The sequence below is a fragment of the Xenopus laevis genome, chromosome 8L (assembly GCF_017654675.1).
Source record: "Xenopus laevis strain J_2021 chromosome 8L, Xenopus_laevis_v10.1, whole genome shotgun sequence".
Lineage (NCBI taxonomy): Eukaryota > Metazoa > Chordata > Amphibia > Anura > Pipidae > Xenopus > Xenopus laevis.
The window spans coordinates 98,694,933-98,715,197 of NC_054385.1; the positions used below are offsets into that span (position 1 = coordinate 98,694,933).

General features: G+C 37.9%; 1 protein-coding gene across 6 annotated transcripts in view; it reads right to left on the minus strand.

Moving 5' to 3' along the window:
- The window catches only part of sipa1l1.L (signal induced proliferation associated 1 like 1 L homeolog), a 155,703-nt gene that overhangs the window by 45,257 nt on the left and 90,181 nt on the right, over window positions 1-20,265 (minus strand). For all 6 annotated transcript variants that reach the window (XM_018231085.2, XM_018231087.2, XM_018231086.2 and 3 more), the window contains 4 exons: window positions 15,272-15,402; window positions 14,545-14,733; window positions 5,001-5,175; window positions 1,157-1,260 (listed from right to left, as the gene is read on the minus strand). In XM_018231085.2, the coding sequence (XP_018086574.1) occupies window positions 1,157-1,260; window positions 5,001-5,175; window positions 14,545-14,733; window positions 15,272-15,402 (599 nt within the window). The remainder of the gene's footprint in view (window positions 1-1,156; window positions 1,261-5,000; window positions 5,176-14,544; window positions 14,734-15,271; window positions 15,403-20,265) is intronic.

Consider the following 20,265-nt stretch of genomic DNA (forward strand, 5'->3'; position numbering starts at 1 on the left):
TGAAAAAATTCAAAATATATTCAAAACTTGCATGAACAGTACATTACAGTACAGTGCATGAACACAGACGTCCATTAAAGTCTATGGGCGTCAGTTTTTTTTTTTTGACGTGTGTCATTTTTTTTTTTACGCACAGCATGGCGTCATTTCCTAGGCGACACAAAGCAAAAAAATTTGCCCATCCCTAATACTCCTGCCTACCACTAGGGTTAGCAATGCACACCAATCCTTCAGCAGAGGTGGATCAACAATAGTGTTTAGCCGCACACCACTTACTTGCTTGCTGGGTGCATCCGTATCCCTGGCCGCCTCGAAGCCAAATATTGCACAGATATATGAAGTGGGAAGGAGCACACCAAAATGTCCAGGCAATGCCTTAGTTCATATGCAGATTTATTGAGTGCACAAGCTTTCGGGGTCAGAACCCCTTCCTCAGGTGCAATGATTGCACCTGAGGAAGGGGTTCTGACCCCGAAAGCTTGTGCACTCAATAAATCTGCATATGAACTAAGGCATTGCCTGGACATTTTGGTGTGCTCCTTCCCGCTTCATATATCTTCAGCAGAGGTGTCATAAATGTTATCTGGTTAGCTGCCCATTGTTCTGTTGATAGGCTGCTGATGGGCTAATGGGGGGGGAGTGAATGGGTGATATCACTCCAACTTGCAGTAAAGAATGACTGAACTAATCAGAGCACAATTAACATGACTGGGGGTAGCAGGGAAATGAATAGCATGTCTAGCCCCATGTCAGATTTCAAAATGAAATATATAAATATGTTTGCTTTTTTAAAAAACAGATTTCTCTTCAGAATTCTGCTGGAGCAGTACTATTTGGAAAAAGAGTTATTTAGTGAGACAGAATCCCTTAAAGGAGAACTAAACCCTAAAAATTAATGTGGCTAAAAATGCCATATTTTCTATACTGAACTTATTGCACCAGCCTAAAGTTTCAGCTTGTCAATAGCAGCAATGATCAAGGACTTCAAACTTGTCACAAGGGGGTCACCATCTTGGAAAGTGTCTGTGACACTCACATGCTTTGATGGGCTCTGAGCAGCTGTTGAGAAGCTGAGCTAAGGGGTCATTGCAAATTATCAAGCAGAAAATTAGGTTGGCCTGTAATATAAGATGATGCTAGAAGGCTGTGATCTTACCTGTTGCTTGTTGTTTGGAGTATATGGCAACATAGAAGATACATGGAACATAATCTCATAATCCTTGTATGTTGTATAAAGTGAGTGGGTACCAGTTGAATCAGCTGTAACAAAAAATTACAAGCATTAGACTGAGTGCCACGTCTCATCATTTGGATAAGTAAATTACTGTGAAGCCCACTTTAATATTAACATAAAATAAATTTGAGTTTAAAAAGGTTGCTCTGGGCTCAACCATTCTCTAATTTCATAACTTGACAAAAAAATGAAATTTCCATGTATGACCAGGTTAAGAACTAGAGAAATATGCATGGCCTATGTACAAACGATACCTTTACAGTAGTTTTGTCCACAATGGTGAATGGTAAAGAAATGGCTATATAACATGTATTACAGGTATGGGACCTGTTATTCAGAATACTCGGGACCTTGGTTTTTCCAGATAATTCTGTAATTTGTATCTTCATTCCTTAAATCTACTAGAAAATCATGTATACAATTTGCTTCTTATAAGGATTAATCATAGTTTGGATACAGTCCACTCTACTGTTTTATTATAACAGAGAAAAAATTTATTATTTTTTAAAATTTTTGATTGTTTGGATAAAATGGAGACAGCCTTTCTGTAATTCAGAGCTTGGCCAAATCTAAATCTTAAAACCCGTTTAACTTTTCATCACACAAACAGGGCGATTGCTATTTCTTTCTGTGTGTGGTTCTTTTTGACCCTTGCTTGTCCTAATTTGCATATAAAATTTAAAGCTCCAATTTGGCCGAATCCTTCATGAAAGATTCAGCGGAATCCGAAAATAGTGGCATTCGGTGCATTCTTAACGTTTAACCGTCTCCAAAGTAAAAAAGGAATCAGCATCTAAATAGTGCCATTGGTCTTAAACATTAATTATTCAAAACACATAAAATTTGTTGGTTGCCAACTGGACTAAGTATGCCTCATCACTGTACAGAGGGGCCTGGTTTTGTTTAGTTAACATTGAAAGCTTCTGGGCAATGTGTTTGACTTTTTGCAGCTGCTGAGATTCTTATTCTAGGAAAGACAAATGAAAGCATGACAACACACAAGCAGCAGCTGTAACTGTGAGCTGATCTATGCTTAGTCTAAAAGCAATACCATGTTCATCCTCAGCGTTAGCTTTCAAAATGCTGAGTCAACAAAATTCATTTGCCAGGGCACAATATGAAGAACAATACAGCCACACAGTCTTTGTGATGGTGCTACAGAGGCAGTAGACAGATGGGTGTGGATTTTTTTTTCGTAATGAGTCAGCTCCCATGAGAAAGTATTTCTGGGGGAAAACGGTTTAAAAAAAACAGAAAGAAAGAAAAGCATTGAAGCTCTGCACACTATAGAAAGTGCTTTATATACCCACAGTTTAGTCTGTGATACATTGCCCCAGCTCATTTTCAACAGTTACCTTGTTGAGGTGATATCTTAGGGCATTACTATGTTCTATATGAAAGCCCTGGAATACATTGATTTTGGGGGATGTGACAATGAGTATGTTTGTGTGAAAGTAACATTTTATAGATGTATGTAGGGGAATGGTTCATACTTTATATTTTCTTGGGAGTTAAAACAACCTATCTTTTTTTGGGATCTTGAAACACCAACTGCTTGAACATCAAGATAGATGTTTTTATTCCATTCTGGCTGGGCTTTCTGCCTCCTTAGACTAAACCTTTGTCTCTACACTCCCAGCTGGTAATGGCAGAGATGCATTGAAGGATGTGTTCTGATTTTTCCTGGTTAACTAGATCTTAAGTCAAGCGCAAGTTGGATGCTAGGTCAATTCAAGAATCCTGTATGTACCTGAGAAGAGGAAAGTCTAAAGCTGGTCATACACAGGCTGATAAAAGCTGGCGACAGACCGAGTCGGCAGTTTATTGGCCCGTGTGTGGGGTCGGCCAGATGCCGATCGGCAGAGTTAAAAATTTGTTCTTTGATGCGGTCCCGCGATCCGACAGCCCGATATAACCAACCTCAATGTGGGCATATTGGGGGATAGATCTGCTCGTTTGGCCACATCCCCAAACAAGCGGATCTCTTGGTGTATGGCCACCATAACTTTTGGCACCCCCAACTAAATATGCCTTTCCTTCTCCTATAAGTAGAGGACAATAGTATGTATGGTCACAATATACTGTACCTGAATGATGCTAAATATGTAAGAACTGTATAAATATATGGGGGATATGCTTTACAGAGATATTAATTTCATAATATACCCACATTAGCAATTCATGCAAGACATCACCAAACAAGCTGTGTATGGCCAACTTTTAAGGCTAGGAGCCAGACCATCCATAAGACTGCAATTTCTCCACAGGCAGAGAAGCTGCTGCCCTGCTGCTCCGCTTGTCTTCTGAACTACGGTTGGATTTCAGCACAAAATAACGCGTTTTGGCACAGAAATCCACCACCCGAGCCTGCTCCTGAGAGCAGACAATGCTTCTGAGTGCAGGCAGAGCAGGAGCAGATTCTTGGCCTGTGGAGAAACGCAGGCCGAGACCCACAGTCATCTGCTCCTAGCCTAAAGTCACTGAAGGTACGTAGTAGTCTATTTAGAGTATCGAGAGATAAGATCTGTGTTATAAGGTAGCTGCTGGTATAAAGAACTTTTAAAGGTTAAGGGCAGGACTTTATATCTGATGAGATTGCACAGGTAGCCAGCACAGGGATTTGGTGGTTTGACAAGTAGAGGAGTCTTGCATGGCAAGAAATAAATAAATAAAATAAACCAGAGGGAAAAAAATCCACATTTACTCAGGATGAAGAAAATCTCTTTTGAGATAAGGTAAATTATATAAAAAAAAAAGTTTACCATGAAAATGATATTGATCCTTTAAGATCATGCATACAAGCAAACTACAATTTATACAAGACATTTTTGAAAAGGTGCTGCATACTGTAAATATAACATTGCCTTACGCTTATCTGTCCATTTGCTGTCCGTTTTGAATATTGATGCTGCCTTCCATATGCCCCGATGTGCTGTTCACAAACCAATGGTGATGCACAACTAATGTTTAGCAGACACACTTTCTGATTCTGATAATTAGGCTGGTTGGCTCAAACAAACAGAGCAATAAAATGGTTTACAGTATCTGTCCGTTCAGCCTTTGAGCAGATTAGTCAACTTATGAATGGCCACATAAAAGCTGGCCATACTCTTGAAGATCTGCTCTTTTGACGAGGTCACCAAATGAGTGGATCTTTCCTGATATGCCCATCTTGAGGTGGGGGATATCGGGTTGATGCAATCTTTGGATCATAGGAATCCTAACGACGGGAATACAGGTGGTGTCGGAGCGATGACTGCATCAACAAACGAATGCAGTCCTCATCAGATGGGATTTTTAAACCTGTCTGACCGATATCTCCCTGATGTTCACCATCTGGGGGAAACGTCAATGGAGGGTCCCATACGTGGGTCAATAAGCTGCTGACTAGATCTGTTGCCAGCTTTTATCAGTCCATGTATAGCCACCTTAAGACTAGGGTGACTAAATCTCCCTGAATCTTCCCGTGTGTCTCTGCCCTTAATTGTATGACCAGTTTTAGACTCTAGGAAGGCGATAAAAATGGGGTTTTGAAGATAAGAAAGAACAATAGATGTTTGGCAAAGGAGATGTTACAAGCAGAAGCTGTCCTACAGAAACAAGGGGAAAATCAGAAACTGTTGGCCATAATTACCTGAACATTTCAGAAAGTTCTGTGCATGTATATGTGCATTAAACAGGAAAACATTTACATGGTCGTTTGTTACTGTTAATTCGTTAGAATATTAAGTTAAAAAAGTAAGGTTAATTGCGCTTTTAATCTTACTTTTGGTATCCAGCTGAGCTCTATACTTTTCAAATCCCTTAAGTCGCACCCGTTCTCCCAGAAGTTGAAGGAATTCTTCAAAGGCTGGTCCTGCTGACTCATTATTGTACATTTCCTCCTCTGTACTCTGGCCAGCTTTGCAGTACATGATGCCCACTTTCAGCTGGTAGCTTAGCTGGAGAAAGACAGCGGTTTTAGCATGACGTATGTGTCTTGGCTAAAACCAAGCTTTTAGGACTTTTCAACCTTCACATAAAATGTACTCACAGAAAGTTGTACAGACGCTATTTAAAGTTTATTTCAGTGTCCCACAAAAATACTTTGGGAACACATTTACAGCACCTATTATCAAACAGATTCATTTAAATGGTGAAAGCAATGAAAGTAGATGTTTAAAAAACTGTTTAAGTTGTAGTCCCCACAGTTTTGTTGAATGATATACTGCAACAATTGTAGGTTAATAATGAAATAAACAGTGCTTCATATCCACTCACCTTCTAGGCCTAGAGATCCAAAAAGAGTTTATGAAGACCAGGGGGCACATTTACTTAGCTCAAGTGAATGAATAGAATAAAAAATACTTCGAACTTCGACCATCGAATTGGCTACTTCGACCTTCGACTACGACTTTGAATCGAATGATTTCAACTAAAAATCATTCGACTATTCGACCATTCGATAGTCAAAGTACTGTCTCTTTAAAAAAAACTTCGACCCCCTACTTTGCCAACTAAAACCTACCAAACATCAATGTTAGCCTATGGGGAAGGTCCCCGTAGGCTTTCCTACCAATTTGGGATCGAAGGAATTTCGTTCGATCGATGGATTAAAATCCTTCGAATCGTTCCTTCGATCGAACATATATCGCTAAAGCCTTCGTATTCGATGTCGAAGGATTTAACTTCGACAGTCGAATATCGAGGGTTAATTAACCCTCGATATTCGACCATTAGTAAATGTGTCCCCAGGGTAGAAGGTAGAATGTAAATAGCAGTTGTAATGGAGTAAACAGTATTTATGGAGAGAATTGTTGAGGCAGATGTACACTTTCCATTTTATTTATAAAAACTAAGCATTTTCTCTTGTTCAGCATGTGTAGGAAGAACCAAGCTCTAAAAAGAACATTGTGGAAAAAAATTATGGTTGCAGTAGAGACTGAGAATGTAGTAGTTAAAGACTTGGTTGGTATCATTTTAAAGAGTGACAATGTATGTTAATTAGAGATCGACTTTGACTTGCAGTTCATTTTCCTTAAACGTACAAATTCAAGAGGACAGTCGATTGCTTGGGCTTAACTAGATTTACCAAGAATTAACCTTTGAACATACAGCTCTCAGACCCTTGTTGTACAGAGGAAGAAAAGTGCATCGTAAGGATTATTTGCTAAACATGTTCTGAAGATGATGAATGGAGAAGCAAAATGGGAATGCTCAAACCATGAAGCTACTTGGTTTCTAGTACGTCCTCAGTAGTATGGCTAACCATCTAAATCTCCCTGCACTTAAGTAAGAGAGATGAAATAGACTAAAGTAGAGGTAGCAAACAGAAAACCTTAATAGATCACTATAAAAAGGGCTGTAAACCTAACAAAATATTTAGTATAGCAAGAGTTAATTTTATTCTAAGCAACAGTCCAATATATATTAAATATTTTCAAAGATCTTAGGCTGATGGCACATATGGTGCATCTCAGCCACCTGAAAAAGACATTACGGTACATTGCTTCTTCTGACTTGAACTGGAAAAGAGCCAGTACCAGGCATTGCATATGGTCAGACTGCTATTGAAAGCAATATCTGTCTGTTCTTTTACACTCGGCTCACTGCTGTTTTTGACAACATGTATTAATGTCGCAGTCCTTAGCCCTCTTCCAACTCACACAATGACTTTTCCTCTTCTTTTTGATCACACAACATGCAAGGAATTGCGGGAATTGGGCGTTTAGCAAAATAGAGCTGCCTGCTATCATTTATGCAATTATCATGCTTGCCATTGCAGCCTTGTCTCAATGGCCACTGGGACTAATTTTGTAACAGAAGTGCAGTTATCCATAGCAACCAAAAATCTGTGTTACTCAGTAAATATCTCATTATCTGGTATAGATAACTGCACTGTTGCAATTCAGTAGCAGGCTGGCAGCTATCTCCTACAGTTGCCCTGTAGTATTGACAATTCCATTAAGAAAATTAATCTGAAGGGGTTGCAGCCTAGTAATCTAGGCACGTGCTAGAATGATATTGTGGATCATGTATCGAAGGTGTTAAATTCAGTTTTCATTAGCAGACGTTTCACATACTGTAGACTATTACAGACAGATAACAAAACTTGAATGTCAGGAAGACTGTTAAAGGGATTCTTTCAGGATATTAATGGTGTAGTTTTTATTTTTTATTGTAGTTTGCTCTTTTGAGAAATGGATTTCAATGCAAAATTCTGCTGGAGCAGCACTATTAACTGATGCATTTTTTCCCATGACAGTATCCCATTTAACATCTTCAAATGGGTCACTGGACCTCTCCCATTGACTTATACATGAACTCGGCAGGTTTTAGGTGGCGAATAGTCGAATTCAAATGATTCCCAGGGTAAAGGTTTGATAAATCTCGAATTTCAAATTTGAATCGAGTTTGGATTACTCCCAATTTGAATTTGTGAGTTTTGACCAAAAAGAACAATTCAAAAATTTGAATTTACTATTCGACCCTTGATAAATCTGCCCCTAATTGTGTGAATAATGCAGCCCCTGCTGCAAAATATATGGATATAAGAAGTCACCATGGAGCTCCATGACCACATAAAGGTAGATACATTTTTAAAATACACAAATACTTCTTTTTTTGGCTAAACAAAACATTGCATAGTTACTCCGATGGACAGTGAAAGAATATTGTATTAGAAGGTACTGAGTAATTCAGAGCAGCAGAACCACTAAATGATTGCATTCAGCCCGGACCCAAGCCATGAATATATTTATTGGGCTGTAACAGGCTCCTATGGGCCCACACTGTACAATATGAATTTAAAGTAGTAATCATTTATATAGAAAAAGAAAACAAACAAGCCGTCAGTGCTGGGCTCTTTATAGTGTATGTTTGCAATTCAGCACGGATTAGGGCCATGAATAGGAAAGTAATTTGTGCAGGACTGAAGAGGCGTTGAGAGGACAGCAGTTTTCAGCAGAAATCAAAGGATATGTGAGAGGTCAGGGTGATAATTAGCAACAAGCTCCGCCCATGACTAATTCTGCATTTGTGCTCTTTGCTTCCAGTAATAGCGGATAAACACAGGAGCATTGTTTACATGTACAAAAAAGAATCAGGTGAAAATTGCTTTCTGGCACAGATTGGTTTTGATTCCACTCACTGAGCCTTTTATTGAGACAAATATCTACACAGAACAAAAACATATGAAAAGGGTGCTGTAAATAAGAGACAAGGTTTTAATGTTGAAGGGCTTTACCTACCCTTTACATTGGCAATTAAATAAACAAAGGGGAGATATACACTTAAAAGGGTAGTTCACCTTTACGTTAACTTTTTGAATATTATAGACTGGTCAATTCTTAGCAAATTTTCAATTGGTCTTCATTATTTATTTTCTATAGCCTATTTAATTATTTGACTTTTTCTTCTAACTCTTTACAAATGTCAAAAGGGGGTCACTGACATCTAAACAAAGGCTCTGTAAGGCTACAAATTTATTGTTTTTGCTACTTTTTATTACTCGTCTTTCTATTCAGACCCTCTCCTAATTATATTCCAGTCTCTTATTCAAATCAATGCATGGTTTCTAGGGTAATTTAGACCCTAGCAACCAGATTGCTGAAATTGCAAACTGGAGAGCTGCCGAATAAAAAGCTAAATAACTCAAAAACTACTATTAATAAAAAAATTAAAACCAACTGAAAATTGTCTCAGAATATCACTCTCTACATCATACTAAAAGTTAACTCAAAGGTGAACAACCCCTTTAACAAAAAACTTTCGATGAGCAGGACATTAGGGGCAACATGATAGATGCTGAATAGCATTGCCACCCAAACCCAAGGTACCTCTTCCTCTGCTGGTCACCATTCACTAGGGATGTAACGAATCCAGGATTCGATTTGGGATTCGGCCTTTTTCAGCAGGATTCGGATTTGTCCAAATCCTTCTGCCCGGCCGATTCCTTCTGGGAGGGAAATCATGTGACTTTTTGTCACAAACCAAGGAAGTAAAAAATGTCTACCCTTCCCACACCTAATTTGCATATGCAAATATTCTGCCAAATCTTTCGTGAAGCATTCTGGGGTTTGGCCGAATCCAATATAGTGGATTTGGTGCATCTGTACTATTCACAGAATGTTGTGGGGTGGGCAAGTAAAAACTGCAAATTACCTGCTGGAGAAGTGCACTTTTATTAATAATTACTGTCTATAGTTACTCTCTGCACTTCCCAATACAATTCTATTGCACAGGTTCAGGGGCTTATGATTGCTGATACTAAGTACTGTAGCTAAGATGAGTTCACATATGCCATAGTGTTAATATCCCAAGGGTTATATGAATGAAAAATAATGTTTTTGTTCCCTTTGTGGGCTTCCACCAAATCTGACCTTTTAGGTCTAAATGAAACCTGCTACATGATCCAGAGAATGGTTAAAAAAACATATGAAGCCATCTCCAATTTGACTCACAGGGACTCTTAAAGGAATAGTTCAGTGTGAAAATAAAAACTGGGTAAATAGATAGGCTGTGCAAAATAAAAAATGTTTCTAATATAGTTAGTTAGCCAAAAATGTAATGTATAAAGACTGGAGTGAACAGATGTCTAATAAAACAGCCAGAATCCAACTTCCTGCTTTTCAGCTCTATAACTCTGAGTTAGTCAGCGACTTGAAGGGGGGCCACATGGTACATTTCTGTTCAGTGAGTTTGTAATTGATCTTCAGCATTCAGCTCAGATTCAAAAGCAACAGATATGACCCATGTGGCCCCCCCTCAAGTCTCTGATTGGTTACTGCCTGGTAACCAGGGTAACCAGTCTGTGAAAACAAAGAGAGCTGAAAAGCAGGTTCTGACTGACTTGTTATACATCAAATCACTCCAGCCTTTATACATTGCATTTTTGGCTAACTAACTATATTAGAAAAAAATTTTTATTTTGCACAGGCTATCTATTTACCCAGTTTTTATTTTTACACTGAACAATTCCTTTAAGATGGCAATTGGACCAATCACTGGATCTACTTTGAAATATCAGAGACTGTACATTGGCAGATTTTAGCTGCGATTCAGCGCCATCAGTCTGAGTTGGCAGCTTATCTGCCTGTGTATGGGGCACTCAACCACCCCTGCCCAAAACTTGGCCAGATGTTGATCGGACAGGTTTAAAAATCTGGTCGGAGCAATGACGAGCTTATTGATTCAGTCCTTGCTCCTTGAGCCAAACAAATAAATCAGCCCAATATCACCCAACTCAAAGGTGAGCATATTGTACTAAGGTTTGGTGATGTTGCCAAAAAAAAAGCAGATCGTTCATTGTATGGAGTTAAGAGTTTCAGTAACTGTATTTTCTGACTTTCTAAAAAGCTATCCATCCTGCTCTTACTATATATCTATATATCTATGCAATGATGCTCACCTTAAGGTGTTGATCCCAGTGGATGTGCTCTTTTTTTAAATTCTCTAGTTTGGAGGTAAGCTTTGGAAAGCTGAATATACAAGTTTAACGGCAAAAAAAGATCCTCCTGCAGCCTGTCAATTCATATGTCACTACTGAATAACCAATCACAGCCCTCATTTGGCTACTCCCAGGAATTATGTCATGTGCTGGCCCCCACCTTTTATATTTAAACCTAGCTCCCTAAGAAAACAAGTTGTTTGGGACCCTTAAACAAATGTGTTCCCATAAGCATGGGATCCCTTCTCCAGAAAACAATGGATTATGGTAAGGTCATCTAGTTAATTTTAAGCATATAATTCACATTTTTAAAAATTATTTCCTATTTCTCTTTAATAACAAAATAATATCTTGCACTTAATGGTAACTAAGCTGCATGAATCCATATTGGTGGCAAATCAATCCTGCTGCGTTTGTTAAGGTTTAAATTATGTTTTACACCTCTCATTCAAGCTTTTTTTCCATTATAACACTGGTTTCACAAGAAAAGAAAATTCGAATTAATTTCTCTCATGTCCATCTGACCTATCAGTACCTATAACTGAAGTGTACTGTATTGTTTAAAGGAGGGTGTTTTACTTTTTTTATCATCCAAGTATTAAAAAATGTATGCAATTTTACCAAAATTAAGGCTTATCTCTGAAGCATTTTCAGTTTTGCGATTCACACCTTTTCTTTAACATGTAATTCACCTTAAAGAGATACTGACACCAGAAAATAATTGTTTATAATGACATTGCCATAAAAGTATCTGCCTGATGCTTTTACATTTTCTTAACCCCTTTTTTCCTCTATGAGGGGCTGCCATATTTATGTAGTAGTAGTTCGTTAGCATTAGAAACTCTGACAGGTTAAGAGACAGTCAGGTTGGCAAAACAGTCAGGTTTATGAACTTCAAGTAACAATTACTTACAAAAGTAGAACTATCAGTGAAAAAAATATTTTTTTTAGCGTCAGTATCACTTTAAAGGAGAAGGAAAGTTGTTTAGCACTTGGGGGTGTCAAAAGTTAGGCACCCCCAAGTGAATGTATTTACTTACCTAAAACCCCGGGCCGGTGCTCCTATCAGCAGAAAACTGCACTGGCCCGGGGTTATTCCAGCAAGCAGTAGAACGAAATAGCCGACTATTTAGTTAAAGTTCGGCTTTTCACTCTAATGCAGATGCGCAGCCGCGAGAAGAAAGAGTCGGAAGAGGATCGCTCTGTGGTGCACACTGGAATAACCCCAAGCCGGTGCAGTTTTCTGCTGATAGGAGCACTGGCCAGGGGTTTCAGATAAGTAAATACATTCACTTGGGGGTGCCTAACAGCTGGCACCCCAAGTGGTAAACGGCTTTCCTGGTCTTTTAGGGATATCTTTTGGCATGATGTAGATATCTTAATTCTAAGACTAGCTGAAAACAGTCTTAGAATTAAGAGCTGCAGAATTTTTTTTGTTGTGCAGCTCTTTGCCTTGGAATTTTAACATGAAATACCCTAGCAACCAGGCAGTAGGTTGGAAATCAGGAGGGAAATAAATAGAAGAGAGCCTGAAAAGAAAGATAATAAAAGAAAGAATAACAATAAAACTGAATCCTCACAGTCCAAGAGGTCACATCCAGACAATTAGATTACATTTTCAGTTTTGGGCAGAAAAAAAGTCAGAACAGGAATTCTGCTCATTTATAAACTATATGCAACTGTTATAGTTTCTAATACTAATAGTTTCTTCTGCTGCACAAATATGGCAGCCCCCTCATTGAGGAACATGGGTAATGGATAGGCAATGTGGAGCATCAAGCAAATACTTTTATGGCAAAATTATAAATAGCATGCAAAGACAATATTATCATTAAGATGTTAAAAAAAGGTTTAATTCCTGGTGTCAGTATTTCTTTAAAACCGAGATATCCGAGAAAGGCTTAGGAAATGCATTTTTCTGTCTGTAAACAGAGTGTTAAAGGTGCATCCCTCTTTTTACTGTACATGAAGATACAATTTAAATGGTGCTGTTTTGCACATAAAAGGAAAATAAGATAAACATAATCACAACTGCTTTTAGTAACTTTAACTTTTTGCATATTGAGAGGAGAAATATTTATAACTACATTTATTCATGTTTCTTAAATATACAGCTGCAGACTGATTTTGTTTGGAAAGGAAGTATACATATGGATCAGAACAGCAAATCCTCTATGTTTACATTTGATGTATAAAGTACAGCAAGTACAAGGCTCATCAAAGCTCTGGACAAAATGTTGCTATTTCCTGGAATTCTAAATAAACATTTCTGCAGGAATGAAATTGCTCCTTTAGAGCAGTTTTTCTTAACCTTTTTCTTAGTGGACCCAATTAAGTAATGGAACCAGTAAAGAACTGTTTTTTTTCCTTCACTATTTCTTATATTCAAATAGGAATATCACTCGATTCAAGGGAATTGTGGTAACCTATTTTTGTTCCACACCCATGCCTTAAAGGAGAACTAAACTCTAAAAATGAATGTGGCTAAAATGGCCTATTTTATATGATGAACTTATTGCACCAGCCTAAAGTTTCAGCTTCTCAACAGCAGCAATGATCCAGGACTTCAAACTTGTCACAGGGGGTCACCATCTTGGAAAGTGTCTACAACACTCATAGGCTTAGTGGGCTCTGAGCAGCTGTTGAGAAGCTAAGCTTAGGGGTAGTTGCTAATTATCAAGCAGACAATTAGGTTTGCCTGTAATATAAGCCGATGCTACAAGGTTGATTATTAAATTCTGATGCTAATTGCACTGGTTTCTGTGCTGACATGTAGTAATTATCTGTATTAATTACTAACCAGCCTTATATTCTGTGCAGTATACTGTGAGTGGGTCCCTAAGCTCAGTAAGTGACAGCAGCACAGAGCATGTGCAGTGAATCAGCAGAAAAAAAGATGGGGCGCTACTGGGGCATCTTTGGAGACACAGATCTTCCCTGCTAAAGGGCTGTGGTTGCCTTGGGCTGGTACAGAAGCCCAAAACATAATGTACAACATTTCTAGTCTACTAGAAATTCCGAATTTCGCCATGTGCAATTTTTTTCGCAAAACTGCGCCCAAAATTTGCAGCAGAAAAAGTTGCCGTGAAAAAACGCCCATTGACTTTAATGCACTTGGAGAAAAAAGTCGCCATAAGAAAAAAACACCCATTGATGCATTAGGACAAAAAAGTCGCCATAAGAAAAAATGGCCATAGACTTTCTAGTCTTTAGGCTTTAGTTCTCCTTTAAGAATGCCTGTTTTAGAAGACAGATAAGTTTCATCCACTACATAATGACCAGTAGCAGTTTTAAATTGTTCAATGATAAGGGCTCTTGATGTACAGTGTTAAACGCAAGCACATTTTGATCACAATTTTCGTTAGTAGTAGCAGCTCCTTCCTATTTGTTTGAATGGGAATGTACTGGTGAAGTTGGAATATCATAAGGGTTAGCTCCAGAAAAATCAATTTGGTGTTTTGTGGTGGATTGGTGTTTCGTGGTGGATCCCTGACACAAGGATTGGACTAGACAAAAAAAACATATGCCCTTATTAACTAGTAAGTGAAAAAAATGTGGTTTATAAATGTTTTTTAACCATTGGATTTATATACCCAGTTTTGTGAATAGGATGTCTCCTGCATGGTACAACCATATCCTCGCTTGATTTCCCAATATGCCAGACATTTGGGAAGGGCCAACTGGTTGAGGCCCATGAGCCTTCTGACATATTTTGCATTAGACATAATTCGTTTGTAATAAAAGTTTATAGTGGTGCATGCGATACACAGAATATTAAACCCCTGCACAATATGTTGGCATAACATTTCTGCAACATTTACTGTAGATATTAGTCACTAAACATCAAGCCATTGAAGAAACGTAACGTGTATTTCATGCATACCCCTTGCTCATCCAGCTTCAGCAGTTGCTCCGTCACTTTTGGTGTGTTGAAGGCCAGTCTAAGACACTGAACATTCAGCTCTGGAACAATGTGCTCAAGTACTTCTTTGAGGGGCAATCCTCGAGCCGTGCCGTGTTTTGCAGTGGATGGGACAGCATCCTCAAGCACAGATCCTCGTAATGTCATAAGCTATAAATAAACACACATTAACATAAATACACGTTTTTTTCCAAATCAATTATACTATTGTTTTTAAAGGGGAATTTTGCCTTTTCACATTTTTGCTGTTATTAGAACAAGTAAACCTTTTTTTTTTTTCTATCTCTAAACTGAAATCTTGTCTAAGCATCACACAATTACATTTCAGATATATCCAGTATTTCCCCAATATTCTGACGCTGCACGTTTATCATGTTAGATACATAAAGAGAAGAAGGTCATATCTGTGCCAATATGGATGCTGATTCTGCTACAGTTGAGTGAGTTTGTAGCCTGTACATGGGGGTCAAAGCAATAGCCTTCCTAATCTATATCTATATCTGATCAAGGCACTGCATGACTGAGAAGGCTGGGAATTCCTACTAGGAGAGGAGAGCATGATGATGGTATATAAGAGATTTTGGGTTTTAGGTGAGAATTTCCATTTCAGAAAGCATAATCATGGCAAAGACTCTACAGTCACTGGGTGTTTGTGCTGCACATAGTGAATAGGAATAGCAATGTTTACCTCGCTGGATCTGAAGATTACACGGTAGTTGTACTGCGGCCCATTTTCTTTAGCATCTTCCAACTTCTCTCTCCTCACACTTAAAGCAACTGGGCCTAGATTCTCATCTGAGCCAAAGTAATTCCAGTGCTCTGCAAAAAATAATTATATCTTAGAAAACCAATTGCGCTGGACATATGAATAAACCAATGGGTTATCTGGCAGCTCCATATGGTGGCTATGAAACACTGCAGCCCTTCCAGCTAGTAACAGCATGCAATTTCAGAACCTGCATTTATCTTTTAGTAGATTTCACTCAAATAGTGGATAAAAGTATAGAATATAAATTATAGATTATAAGATAAACATTTTATCAGAGTATAGAAAAGGGAGTTCACACGTCATTGTCCTTGTGTATGACATTACCCAATAGCTTTGTCAACAGAACTGCACTCTATTTATAACCAAATTCAAACACTTTTCGAATTGTATTCTTGGTCAAAACAAATTTGAATTGGGAAAAATCCAAACTAGAATTTAAATTCGAGATTTATCAAACATTGAGCCTGGGAACAATTTGAATTTGACTATTTGGCACCTAAAACCTGCAGAGTTTATGTATAAGTCAATGGCAGATGTCCAGTGACCCATTAGAAAATGTTAATAGCCTTCCTGAGATTCAAGTCGTTGTGTTTTTTTTTTTTTTTTAAAGAAAAAACTCAATTCGTACGAATCAAATACAAATCGAATTTTCGGATCATTCCTATCTGATCATTTCAAATTCGATTGAATTTATTCTTAAATAACCTCCCATTTCAGTTGTGAGTATATTCAAATTTATTAGAGTAAAATTTGCATTAATTCAAAATTCGACCTTTGATAAATCTGCCCCTTAAAGATCTGTAGATGGCCAGGAAGACTGCCTCATCCAAGGAGCACAGTATGGCAGCTCCTATTCAAATAAAAGGGCGTTTGTATCGACTTTTTAAATGGAGTATATTCACCTGTCACAAAAAGAGCAACATTATCAGAGGTGGGTCAATAGGAATAAATATACAAAAAGGAGTTACATATACATCAGTGCACCCATGGAAGTCTAAAACATGTTTTGTCCTACAGTCTCTTATTAAAAATATATAGCACTGCTGGCTGGAAGTTCTCTTGGTGAAATATTTTGCTGTAACTGAGAATAATTACGGGGTTATAGATAGTGATGAGCAAATTATTTGAGCCATGGATTCGCATCGAAATTCAGAATTTCGCATTTGCAATTTTTTTCACAAAACTGCGGCAAAAATATGCAGCAGAAAAAGTTGCCGCGAAAAAACACCCATTGACTTTAATGTATTTGGAGAAAAAGGTCGCCATAAGAAAAAACACCCATTGACTTTAATGCATTAGGACAAAAAAGTCGCCATAAGAAAAAATGGCCATTGACTTTAATTCATTATAGAGATGCACCGAATCCACTATTTTGGATTCGGCCAAACCACCGAATCCTTTGCGAAAGATTCGGCCAAATACCGAACTGAATCCGAACCCTAATTTACATATGCAAATTAGGGGTAGGAAGGGGAAAACATTTTTTACTTCCTTGTTTTGTAACAAAAAGTCACGCGATTTCCCTCTCTGTCCATAATTTGCATATGCAGCTTCGGTTCGGCCAGGCAGAAGGATTCGGCCGAATCCGAATTCTGCTGAAAAAGGTCGAATCCTGGCCGAATCCAGAACCGAATCCTGGATTCAGTGCATCCCTAATTTATTATTAAGGCAAAAAAGTCGACACAAGAAAAAACTCTCATTGACTAATAAATTAGGACAAAAAAGTCGCCATAAGAAAAAAATGCCCATTGACTATAATGCATTAGGACAAAAAATTTGTTATAACAAAATGCCCATTGACTAATACATTAGGATAAATGTATTTGGGGCGAGAAAATTGTTGAGTGTGTAAAAACGCCCAATTTTTGGTGAAACGGGACAGATTCGCTCATCACTAGTTATGGACATGGAGAACCTATATACAATACAGCGGTGTATTGCTCCAGTGAGAAATATTATATTAAAAATCACAGCAACCTTCGACAGCAGTGAGGATTCTGGGAGATGAATTTCAGTTGGAAACAGGCAAACAAAGCCATATTTGGAAGTATTGAACATGTACTGAAGGCAGTCATGATTTGCCTGAAATGTAGTCCTTGACAGTGGTGGAGAATTTATAATTCCTAATCGTTTTAACTGAAAGCTGATGTAAAAACTTCCCTACTGGCACAGCTCTGCTGGAAGCTCGAGGGAAGAAAGGGAATATTCTGTGTAACAAAGCCCGGAACATATTGCTTTGGCCAAACGTTTTCTTCTTGCTTTCAAGGTGGGTGGATCTAATATTAGGACGGCATGCTGTCATCAGCGAAGTTTGCGAATGACTCTCAGACAAAGAAGCGCTTTATTAACAGCTGAGCCTCTTACCTCCTGCTTTCCTGGAGAGTCAAATAAACAGTAAAGGGCAGACAATCTGAATCCTTATTGATTCATTCGCAGTGCAACAGAAAGAACGAAGGGTGGCAGCCCTCTTGTTTTTAATCATTGCAGAAAAAACCCCAAAACAAATATAGGTGTAAAACTGGTTCTCTCTTTAATACTATAAGCACATACACATTGGAATGTGACTGGATTTAAATCACAAATTTAAGGGCCACTGAAGTGCAAGTGCTGGTAATGGGGTTGTTCACCTTTAAATTAACTTTTAGTATTATGTAGAGAGTAATGCGACCATGAGACAATTTGCAATTGATTTTCATTGCTTTTTATTCAGCAGCTCTCCAGTTTGCAATTTCAGTTGTCTGATTGCTAGGGTCCAAGTTACCCTAGCAATCAGACACTGGTTTGAATAAGAGACTGGAATATGAATAGGAAAGTGCCTGAATACAAATATGAGAAATAAAAAGTAACAATAAGGGGCACATTTATCAAACCTATAATCATCGCATCCCCGTGTTTGCGGCGCTGATCCTGGACAAAACTCGGACAGCAGTGTTGAATACAAAATTCAGGCTTTATTCCATACACACAGAAAAGTGATTAAGCGGTGGGTAGGTATACACGCTGACTTACGCGTTTCTTGTAAAAAATAATATGGCTGCATATATAAATTTGACTAATCATTGAAATATGACATATATATAGATATCGAGTTATGTTTTTAAGCTTTTTATTTTTTATTAATGACACAATATGTAGTCACATATGAATATTTGCACATTGATTGTTGTTGATTAATTAGACCGCACCTGTTTTTTAGAGCACTGATGTCAGAAACTGTTGCTATTTAATTCTAGAGTCACGTGATATTCACTGACTCTGAGGAAGTGCCGGTGGATCCGGCAAGAAACGCGTAAGTCAGCGTGTATACCTACCCACCGCTTAATCACTTTTCTGTGTGTATGGAATAAAGCCTGAATTTTGTATTCAACACTGCTGTCCGAGTTTTGTCCAGGATCAGCGCCGCAAACACGGGGATGCGATGATTATAGGAGTGGAAACCGGTATGAAGTAACCGGCAACTCGTGAAGGCTGCGACTGGATGGACACAGAGAAATCCGGGTGAGCTCAGATGCGAACTGCATCCCCTTTCTTTGTTCTGTTGAAGGCACATTTATCAAAGGTCGAGGTGAATTTTCGAATGAGCTATTTTTTGTGTACTTCGACTAGGGAATAGTCCAAATTCGATTTGAATTTGAAAAAAATTTGAATATCGAAATTTATCATGTACTGTCTCTTTAAAAATTCAACTTTAACCATTCGCCATCTAAAACCTGACGAATTGCTGTTTTAGCCTATGGGGGACCTCCTAGAACCTAATTGAAGTCAATTGGTGGACTTTGAAAAATCTAAGTTTTTTATGAGAAAAACTTCGAATTGAATTTGATCGAATGCACTATTCCTTCCTCCACCGAATACGGACCTATTCGATTGAAAACTGACCTAATCGACCCAAAAAAAACAAACTAATTTCGGTTGGTCTTTTTGAATTCGAATTTTGAAGTTTTTTCAATTCGAAATTCGACTCTTGATAAATATCCCCCTAAATGTGTAACCTTACAAAGCATTTGTGACCCACATTTGAATGCTGTATAAAAAAAATATATAATTGAGGACCAATTGAAAAGTTGCTTAGAATTGGCTATTCTATAAAATACTAAAAGTTAACTCAAAGGTGAAGCACCCCTTTAAGAATATATATGAACTGCTCTTATGGAACTCGTATGGTCAGTGTCCCTGTTGGAATACAAGATAGTAATGTTGATTTTGTCCATTTACCCTCTGTGGTTTCTCTGTGACAGCCCTCAAACATCTACATACTAAACTAAAAGGGTAGTTTACCTTTAAAATAACTGTTATTATGATGTAGATATTGACATTCTGAGACAATTTGTAATTGTTTTTTATTATCTTTGATGGTTTTTGAACTTTTTAGCATTTTATTCATGAGCTGCACAATTTGCAATTTCTGGTTGTTAGGGTTCATGTTACCCTAGCAACAAGGAAGTTGTTTGAATGAGAGACTGGACTAGGAACAGGAGCCTAAGTAACCCCTATTTAAAAGCTAGAAAGAGATAGAAGAGGAAGACAAATCATTAAAAAACTATAATGAAAAATAAAGACCAACTAAAAAGTTGCCAAGAATAGGACATATAATGCCATACTAGAAGTTAACTTAAAGGTGGACTACCCCTTTAAAGCAATAACAGAGGAGGTGTTTTCTGTGCCAGGGCTAAAGAATACTTTTGCATTTCCATGCAGATTGACTTTTTCCCAGAGCCTTGGAGTCTGAAGAAATTTTAAATAGAAGCACTGAAAATAATCAAATCAGATTTAAGAGCTTCTATGAAGGAGAATATGGCAGAAGCAATTCTGTTTCTAAGAACAATACTTTAGTTAATGTTGGATTATATTTAACAGCTATTCTACAGCTCTATGTCAGGTTCAAATAATATATAAGCTGTTCTTGGTTTTCC